This window comes from Carassius auratus, chromosome 36 (assembly GCF_003368295.1).
Source record: "Carassius auratus strain Wakin chromosome 36, ASM336829v1, whole genome shotgun sequence".
NCBI classification, from domain to species: Eukaryota; Metazoa; Chordata; class Actinopteri; order Cypriniformes; family Cyprinidae; genus Carassius; species Carassius auratus.
This window is the reverse complement of record NC_039278.1, coordinates 2794145-2804144: the sequence shown is the minus strand read 5'-3', so window position 1 is coordinate 2804144 and position 10000 is coordinate 2794145. Positions and strand designations below refer to the sequence as shown.

Sequence of the window (10000 nt, the reverse complement as noted above, 5' to 3'; positions counted from 1 at the left end):
AGCCAGCAGATATATGAAAAGTTTGAGTTTTATCAGTAAACAGTATCATTCCTCAGGTATGTGATCAGTTTGGGAGGGGTATCCATGAACGACAAGAAGGCACAAGCTATTGTCAACTGGTCTCTACCTGCCATCTTAAAAGAACTCCAATGCTTTCTAGGATTTGCTAACTTCTATTGGAGAGTAATTTGAAACTTCAACACAGTGAATTTATTTATTTTACATCACAGAGTTTATTCCCGTAAACTCAATCCCACCCCAATTTCTTGCCATGAAGGTCACCTCTGAGGAATGGTGTCACTCATACTCATACATCCTTTCACTGTACTCACCAATCACAGCAATCTGGAATATCTGAAATCAGCCAAAAGACTCAATCACAGACAGGCAAGATGGTCACTGTGCTTCATCAGATTCAACTTCACAATAACCTACTGTTCAGGCTCTCAAACACTAAGGAAGACGCCCTATCTTGCCTCTATGAATCATCCACACTGTCTCCCAGTCAGGAATCCATCATTCCATCATTCTCACACCCATTCAATGGGACATCATGACTGAGATCACAGACGCTGAAGGCACCGAACAACCACCAGCTGAAACCCCACCTAATCTCACATATGTAGTGCGAGCCCTATGACCAAGAGTCATTCAGTTAGTTCACTTAACTCCCAGCACCAGACACCCAGGTATAGCAGCTACACTTCAGTTATTAAATAATCGCTTCTGGTGGCCCACTCTGAAAGCAGACACAATCGCTTCATCAGAGACTGTTCAACATGCAACATAACCAAATCCCCTCATCATCTGCCTGCTGGGCTCCTACAACGCCCCTGGTCCCACACAGCCATCGACTTCGTAAAAGATCTGCCTCCCTCACAGGTTCACACTACCATTCTCACAGTTATAGATCACTTTTCCAAGGCCTGCCGGGCCGGCTGATTCCTCTACCTAACCACAGCTGTTGAAAGAGCCGAGGTCCTCTGCAACTACATGTTCAGGTTTTATGGCCTTCCTGAAAACGTGGTCTCTGATCGGGGACCTCAGTTCACTTCTTGAGTCAGATTAGCTTTCTGGTGACAACTCAACATCAATGTCAGTCTCACCCACAGTCGAACGGTCAGGTGGAATGCCTCAATCAAGGACTCCCTGGTTTCGCCTGATTAAAACTGCCATCATAATCAGACCGACTGGCGCCGCTACTTAATATGGGCTGAGTATCCTGTCTACCTGTTCACTTAAATAATGTTTCTTGTCATACTTGTCATTTTATGGTCAACACTGGACTCAAATATTTATTAAAAAAATCCTGTATTCCAGGATATGGTTATTTAAGAATACAAGGATATGATCATTTTAAGGTTTAACATTAGCATTTGTCAAACCCATCATTTTTGGTTATTTATTCGGTTTCGGTAGGGTTATTTTGGTTGGCGCACAGTAAATGGTGGCTTCAGAGCAGGCAGAGATGCTGTCTTTAGGGGTTTGAGTGCTTGAGAATTGCTTCTATCACACTTCGATAAGCATGATGAAAGATATTGATTGTGTCATTCCCAAGCGTTATAAAGTTCTTCTCGGTTCTGTGACAATCACAGATTACTTTTGGCACATAATTATATGGTTGAGATGACAGGACAGTGTAAGGCAATTGCTCTCTCACGCAGCTCATTTAGAGTACTCTTGACCATACAGCCCTTACAGCCGTTCACTCACAGCTATTTGTATCGTTGGCCACAGCGACGATCCCCATTGGCTGCTGTGGAATATCAGCTCTTAACACCTTCATGTCTCCTCCAACATATTTGTCGGCTCTGAGGACGGCTCTGCGCACCCAGTCTGTCCAGAAGATGTGGTCACCGTACACGGCCAAACCAAAAGGATGCACTGGCTCATTCTTTAGGACCACCTACAGATGCCAAAACAAATAGAAAGTAACCATCTGGTTTGCAGAAATTATCAAATTAAATTTTCCATTTTGATATCTCCATTTGAGTCTAAATTAATTTATTCTTCCAAACTTTTTGTCTGTAATAATGCAGCAGGTGGGAAAGACATCTATTCAGGCCCTGTTTCATCTGCTTTATTTATTTATTTGATCAAATTCCATTTTTTTCTTAATGTTATGTTTTTTTCTGGATTCTGTTTTAATCAGCAAAAAGTGTTAAAATTAACAAATTCACAAAACTAAAATGAGCAATATCAAGGTCACCAAAAATTGTGAATTACAATTAATTAGATTTTTACAATTTATTGTCCGTGAACTTGACTAAATCAGTCACAGCAATTCACAAATCAAACTTTTTCTTTAGTCAAGTTTCAGTCATGTTGAACCAGTGAGTATATTTTTCTGTTCCATTGGAAGGGGAAAAGATGAAACAAAACTAAGCAAAAACACAGCTAACCAGAATATATGCAATGTTTACTGTACAGCGGGTTAGGAAATTAACGGGGCAAAAATGCCACTAAACTCAAGATGCCCCTGCAGCACAATGAAACTAAATCTATTACAGCTTTTCACCAAAAATTAAAATCAAGTTTTTATTTTTATTATGCCTTTCTTTATATTTCAGACCACAAAAGGAGAAAATAAAAAAAAATGTCCCACTTGTGCTTGTCCATATAAAGGCAGTGAATAGCGACCAGCAACAAGATTTTAGAAAAACATGCACAAGTATCAATGATGACAATAATGACCCCATGTATATTCCAAGAGTTCTGGGTGATACGATAGGGTTTGGTGGATTACTTTTCCACCTTTAATGGAAAATAATTTTTTTGTCCCTGCAGTAAAAGCTAAGTTTTTTGCTATAAAAATGCAATGAAATGTCTTTCTGGACTTCGTAATTATGGCTGGTCTGGATACATTGGGATTTTAATGAGTCATGGTGCAAGTTAAGCAAAATGGAGCTCTAACTTACATAACGGTGGGAGCCATCATACTCGCAGCGCTCAATCTTATCAAGAGTTGCATCTGAGAAATAGAGCTTCTCGGCACGATGGTCGATGGCGAGTCCATTGGGAGTGCGGACATCACTGCCGATGATCACCAAGACATTGGCTCCAGACAGCTGAGCGCGCATGATACTAGGTGACTGCTCATTCCAGTTGGTCCAAAACATCAAGCTGGTGAACAGCAGAGCAGTGGGAGTCAATGACAAACACTGAGTCTAATAGCATCTTTATGTTTTACTAGTGCCATCCCAAAAGCAACCTGACATCCCTTTCTATGAGTTTGTTGTAAAATGAAAATCTCACTTCTGACATTCATCCAGGACGAAAGCCCGTGGGTGGTCATCTCCTGACATGGTAACTACAGTGTCCCGGTCAAAAGCCCCCCAGCGGCTCTGGTCCACACTGTGACGGGTGATAGTGGACGTGGTGTAACTGGTCCAGTATAAAGTGTCCCAGGCCCGATGATACGCCAACCCTTCTACTGACCCAACATCTGCAGAAAAAAAACAATAGGGTAAAAAACATTTACAAATAAATAAATAAATACATTTTTAATGTGCCTTTTCAGTGACTTGCTCAAGGGCACTTCAGCCGGCCCGAGATTCAAATCCACTACCTTATGGTTAGGAGTCAAACTCTCTAACCACTAGACCACTTCCCCAATGGATTTCCTCATTTATTGTATTTAATCATTTTAGTCAGTTTTACTCTGACTGAAATTACACTATTAGTCAACAGCATTTCCGCTGACAGAAAAATCCAAAATGAAACCAAATATTCACATTTTCGATCATTTAGACATGTATCAACCAAAAACAATACATTACAATGTACAAAATACATTACAATGTATACACTATTCCAAAACAATATTGTCAATTATGTATGCAGTTTAGTTTGATTGAACATGCAAATTGTAATTTCATTGTGGTATATTCATCTGATTAATCCCAAATGCCATTGATTCTCTCTACTGGTGACTCACAAAACAGAAAATTTTGAAAAAAGCATTCGAATTGTACAGACTATGACTCAATTTTTTCAACTATGATGACAAAGTAATAATAAAAAAATAATGCCATAAATGCAAAAATAAAACAGTTTAATGATTATTTGATGAAATAAAAATAAAAAAATTCTTTATTTTTCTATTTGAACTCTTTCAGAAGAGTATGTTTGACAAACAACATTCCTTGTTGATATTTTAACTAGTTTTCCTAGTTAGCAGAGCTCTCAATGACGCCAGTCATTACATTAAAGGTTACTCATCAGAAAAATAAAGAAAACCACCTTAAATGTTACTATAACAAATAGAGAAAACATATGCAATTTGGCATACTGGAGCATATCTATCTGGATTAAAGCAATCGATAAATACTACATGACTACGTTTCGGGGTCCTCCATATACTGTAAGCAAGCAGCAAACTATGAATTTATCCTGTAAATTTGCCACCAAAAAAAAATTAAAATGGATAATATATCTGAACAGGATGGGACTCTATAAACACTATTGTTCAAAACCACATTTCTGCCTAAAATAAGAGGAAATAAAACTAAAGGGTGTATAGTGAGTCTGGATTTGATTTTAGTTTCAGCCAGGCCAACATTTTCACTTCAGCACAAGGAAGCCAACATTCTTTGAGGCATTTTGGTTGAGAGTTTGCAATTTTCATGATTATCCTTCATTCATATGGTGTTTGTGGCAACAGAAGAATAAACAGATACACACATCTTTCTTTGCTCAGTTCTCCTGCTGTGAGAGCCCATGTCTTACGAAAGAATGAGTTTATTGTGTTCTCACAGAGGAACTGGCCGTGACTGACTTCAGACTTTCCCTAACCAGTTTGATTGTGTGTCCTCCGGCTACAGCACTTATTCAGTCTTTGTGTTGTGTTCTCTCCAGCTGTGAGCAGGTAATGAAGAGCTGAAGGAAGGTGCTGCAATCAAAAACACTACTGCATACTCAAACACATGGACTTGATTTGGGAACTGCAAAATAACTATAATGACATAATAAAGTTCTTAAAAAAATGTCTCAGGTTGCATATGTTACAGTGGTTACCTGATAGGGAACAAGACACTGTGTCCTTTAGCAGACGCTATGTGGAATATTGGCCGGCAAAAGCCTATGACATCACAACTAGTGCGAGCATAGTATAAAAAGACGCCAGAGGAACATGTCATCCACTTCTTCGGCTGAAGGAGATGAAGCAGGGATCCCCAAGTTATGGTGAAGGGAGGCAGTATCCTGTACCCTCTCAGGGAACCATGGTTAAATGCGTAAGTGTGTCTATGTCAGTAAGTGTCACTATACCATTCGACCAAAAGCCCGAGCCACATACCCTAAAATACTTGCCTGCTAAGGACTGAGCAGAGGAGAGCTTGATCCCAGAGGACAGCTCAGAAAGGCTTTGAATCAGATATACAATATTTGATTCCTTTAAGGGGATATGGCCAGGAGTCTAGGTTTCACCATTTTAACCAGACCCTGGTCTGTCATCTCATATAGGACTCATATGCCTACCCCTAATCACCCAGGTAAGCTATGGGGTAGCCAACTACCTGTCTGCCTGAGGCAGAATATCTCAGTAAAGGTTAATAGCTCATGTAAGTGCTTCAGGGGCAGAATTACAACCATTAATTCAGGACAACTGATGTGCCAATCAAGTTGATGACCTCTCCATATCCCTTGAGCTGGACCGCCATATACGACCCCACCCCAGTTCATGTGGGAAGCATCTCGTGTTGGAATCAATGTTAATGACATGCCTAGAGTGGGACCCAATGTGAGCCACATAGAAAGGGTAAGAAGCCTGCAGCGCATAACCCTTAACATAAACATGGGTTTTAGAAAGTGCACAAGGCGTTCAGAGTGCACTTACCATAAGCATGGATCTTTCAAAGGCCACAAGGAGTTAAGCCCTCACCAAATGTTCCCCTAAAGCGAGGGGTGGCACTGCAAGCTTAACCTTAAGGGCTGCATATCAGGGAGCCTCACAGAGAGCCTAACAACCTACAGCATAGAGCTCTTAGGGAGCAGAAGTCTCTGCATAACAACTTTCTAAAGCAAGAGGAATACTTAACATGCTCAACAGAAATACAGAGCATGGCTCTTGGGAGCCAGCACTTAGAATAATGACTCTCTAAAGCGAGGGGAGTGCTCTTATGCTTACCACCTACAGCATGTGTTATACTTTCCACGTCTGCGAGTCCGCTAGTGTCCACTATGGTATGCGTGATGTAAAAATCATCATCATCTTAGAGTGTCGCGGAGGCTCTGAGTGGACATCCGCATGCCTCACATTTTTTTGTGACCAAAGTACGCACAGAAAATAGGCTTCAAAAGCACCAATTGCACATGTGCAGGCTGAATGAAGAAGCCTGTTGCTACTCGAACCTGTACAATCCGTTGATAAAACAATATATAGACATCCAAATGTGCCATAATTCTGGGCAATTGTTTGTTCACATGGCTGAAGCATGGAGTTCTTATGACTGGGATACTCTGCAAGAACTACTTTAAAATAAGACAAGTATCCTCCAAGCTCAATCTACACGAAGAAGCTTTCTCCTGAGTCAAACGCACAAATTACTATTCCTAAGATAAGTGCAATGAGCCCATTCTATTTCCTCGAAAACTGAACACACATGCTTCTCTCCAACTCATAGCACACGAGTCATGCAAATCATCAGATATCAATTGAAACTGGTGTTTCATGGAGGAACACATACTCTCAGCATGCTTGCCGGGTGTTTTCATAAACAATCTTTTTTGAAGATGAAGAAGACAATGAAGTGTTCCTCTAGTGTCTTTTTACATCATAGGGTGTCCGGGGCAATGTTGAAAGGGAACTCACTCTTTTCTCAACAATCGTTGATATTGTCCCTCAAATTGTGAGCGTAAAATGCTGAACTTTAATACTTATAATTTACATACCATTTTTTTTTATTAACATTTAACATTTTTATTATTATATTTTCAGTTTTCATTACAATTTTGTTAAAATTTGAACAATTGTGTTGTTGTTTTTTTTGTTGTTGTTTTTCTTTTTAGTCAGTTTTAGTTTTAGTTAATTTAGTACATGAAGTTAAATCAAGTGAAAATTAGAAACTAGCTGGAACTTTCTATATTATATGTTTTTAGTTTTAGTTAACTATAATACCCTTGGTTCAAACCACTAGCCCTATGTATCTGCATAGGGCTAATTTTAATGATTGTACTAATATCATAAATACATTTATTTTGCTAAGAAATACAGATCAATACAATAACCACAGACCGATTGTGGATGTAACCTGAAAATGTCTTGAACTGGGACCAAAATATGAGTCAGGCATGTTATATATTTATTTTTGTAATATTCATCCTAACATTCAAGAAACACTGTGAAAATGAAATTGACTGAAAGGAAAAATCAGGAACTACTGAAAATGGACAGAAAGAAGGACAATGGACATAAAACCTTGAAAAACGAGGTAACTGACAAATAAAACATCCAGGAAAAATAAGAGCAAGTAGAAAGTAGAAACACGTAATTATTTTAAACTCACTCTCGACCACGGTCTTCCGATCTGACCCGTCGTCATTGATCTGCTGAATATTTCCAAAGTGGATGTCACTGTAGAAGATCCGATTGGCTCCTTTTCCGCCTCCTCCGCGGTAATCAAACGTTAGCGCGATGACGTTCTTCATGTGGTCAGGATCTTCAAATGGTTTGATTGGTGCATTGAGGTTGTTTTCATCTGATAAGTGCACACTCTTTAGTATCGTGCGTTCTGAATACAGCAGGTATCCATCGTAGTCACGGCAACTCTGACTGTCCTCGGCTAACATTCCGTGAGCGCAAGCACATGTTCTCTGTCCATTACCACGGTAAAGACAAAGCTGCTGGCAGCCACCATTGTTGTTCTTGCAGATATTAGTTCCTGCAGACAGATTAAGAAATTAACGGTTAAGAAATACTGCAACCAAGAAAGAAGTCTGAATCTTTTTCATAGATTCAGTAGTAATAGCATTAGCATGAAAACAATATGCAAATTTAGTGACTCAGTTAATCAATCAGGAATTGAGACATCAACATGTTGCCTATTTTATTTAAAACCGCTGTTTTGAACGATGAAGAAAAAAGGATAGAGGAAAAAAATGAATATAAATAGTTTACGGTAAATGTTGATTTAAACAACACCAAACAATCCAATTATATTTTAGTATCAATGACAATTTTTGACTGAGATTTATAGGTTTTTATATATTTATTATACTTAGAGATTTCAAATGAGCTTTTACATGTTAAATTTAGATTTTAGTATTTTTGTCATATTTATTAGCTTTCTTATGTCTATATATTTTTTATAATTTTAATATAAGTTTTCATTTGAGTTATTTTAGTGCATCAAGTTAAAACTAAATGAAAAAGAAAAATATCGCATTGGCAAGTAGGTAAAATTTTAAGATTAAATTTAAATGTAAATTTAAATTAATTTAGTTTACATTTATGCATTTAGCAGACGGTTTTTATCCAATGGTTATTCAGGCTATCAATTTCTGCAGTCACACATGCAGTGGTAAAGTTGGTAATAAATTAGTAAGTATAAACAATCCTCTGCATAATTTATGTTGTATTACTGGTTGTGTTACAGCACATCTTGCAAGAACAAAGTCATGCTACACTCACCTTGTTGCCGCGCTCTGTTAAAGACCTTGATGTCTTTGAGTTGGACGCCGATGCCTGTCCTCAGACTTACTGAATCTGTTGCATTGTCTTTACTGCCGCGCTTTATTGAACCATTTGCATGAGTCCTAAAGAAATAATATGCTTTTTTATTTTTTTCATAAATAAAATAATAATAGTAATGTGCAATATACATATGTATAGTTCATGTTCAAGACTTTTAACATATACAAATTTGGCACTTTAACATTATTTGGTTAGACTAAGTTCAAAGGCTCTATAGGGATAGCAAATAAATTAAAGTGTATAAAAAAATCAATAAAATGTTAAGTGTTGTAGCTTAATCATCATGTTGGTGATGAAGAATAAATGGATTAAAGTCTACAGTCATACACTGACCGGTCGCTCCAATATATGTAGCCCTCAAACACAGATACGGAGAACATGTCCATGTTGTTGCTGGAAAGGACCACCTCTCTGTTCTCACCCGTCTCCAGGTTAATGCGCTCAATCTTATCTGTGCGCGCATCGCACCAGTACAGCAAACCGTCCTACAAGACACACAATAACCACAACTGTTAGTGAGAGAAAGGTGCTAATACATTTCATATAATTTGCATCAATGTCACCTTTTTACCAAACCCTAGTGAGCTGCTTCTCTAGACCTGTAGCACAAACAGCAGCCAGCTAACAATGTATTAAATCATAATAGAAACATGTTAGCAACATGCTAGCAATATGCTAAATCATGCTAGAAACATGCTAAAACATGTCAGCATTGTGTTAATGCATGATAGAAACCTGCTAGCAACATGCTAATTAATTCTAAAAATGTTATCATCATGTTAAACATGCTACACATACAACACGTAGCAATGTGCTAGTTTGTGTTAGAAACATGCTAAATCATACAAACAATGTGTTAGAAATGTTCTATCTATCTATCTATCTATCTATCTATCTATCTATCTATCTATCTATCTATCTATCTATCTATCTATCTATCTATCTATCTATCTGAATAAATAAAACTATGAATAAAAATGTGATCAATATAATTAATATAGATCTTACCAAATATGTCACTATATACTTTTATTCTTTTATCAAACTATTGCATAAATAAGCTTAGCAATATGTTACTGTGGGTAGACAGCGAATCGATTCAAGATTCAATTTTAATTTGGTTCAGGAATGCAAATACAGAATGATTTGATTAGGTCCAATTCATAATGAGATTCAGTTCAATTCGATCTTTTAATGATCCAATTCTGTATTTTAAAGAGCATTTATATGATTACAGTATGGAAATGCTTCTTCTAATGTGTTTATCCTATATAAAATAAACATAAAAAAAAAAACATTTTAAATCAA

General features: G+C 37.7%; 1 protein-coding gene across 7 annotated transcripts in view; it reads right to left on the bottom strand.

The window, feature by feature from the left end:
- Positions 1 to 10000, bottom strand: part of LOC113054967 (low-density lipoprotein receptor-related protein 1-like) — a 181190-nt gene that overhangs the window by 86269 nt on the left and 84921 nt on the right. For all 7 annotated transcript variants that reach the window (XM_026220795.1, XM_026220798.1, XM_026220797.1 and 4 more), the window contains 6 exons: positions 9026 to 9177; positions 8630 to 8754; positions 7506 to 7880; positions 3256 to 3445; positions 2919 to 3123; positions 1714 to 1906 (listed from right to left, as the gene is read on the bottom strand). In XM_026220795.1, coding sequence (XP_026076580.1) covers positions 1714 to 1906; positions 2919 to 3123; positions 3256 to 3445; positions 7506 to 7880; positions 8630 to 8754; positions 9026 to 9177 — 1240 coding nt within the window. The remainder of the gene's footprint in view (positions 1 to 1713; positions 1907 to 2918; positions 3124 to 3255; positions 3446 to 7505; positions 7881 to 8629; positions 8755 to 9025; positions 9178 to 10000) is intronic.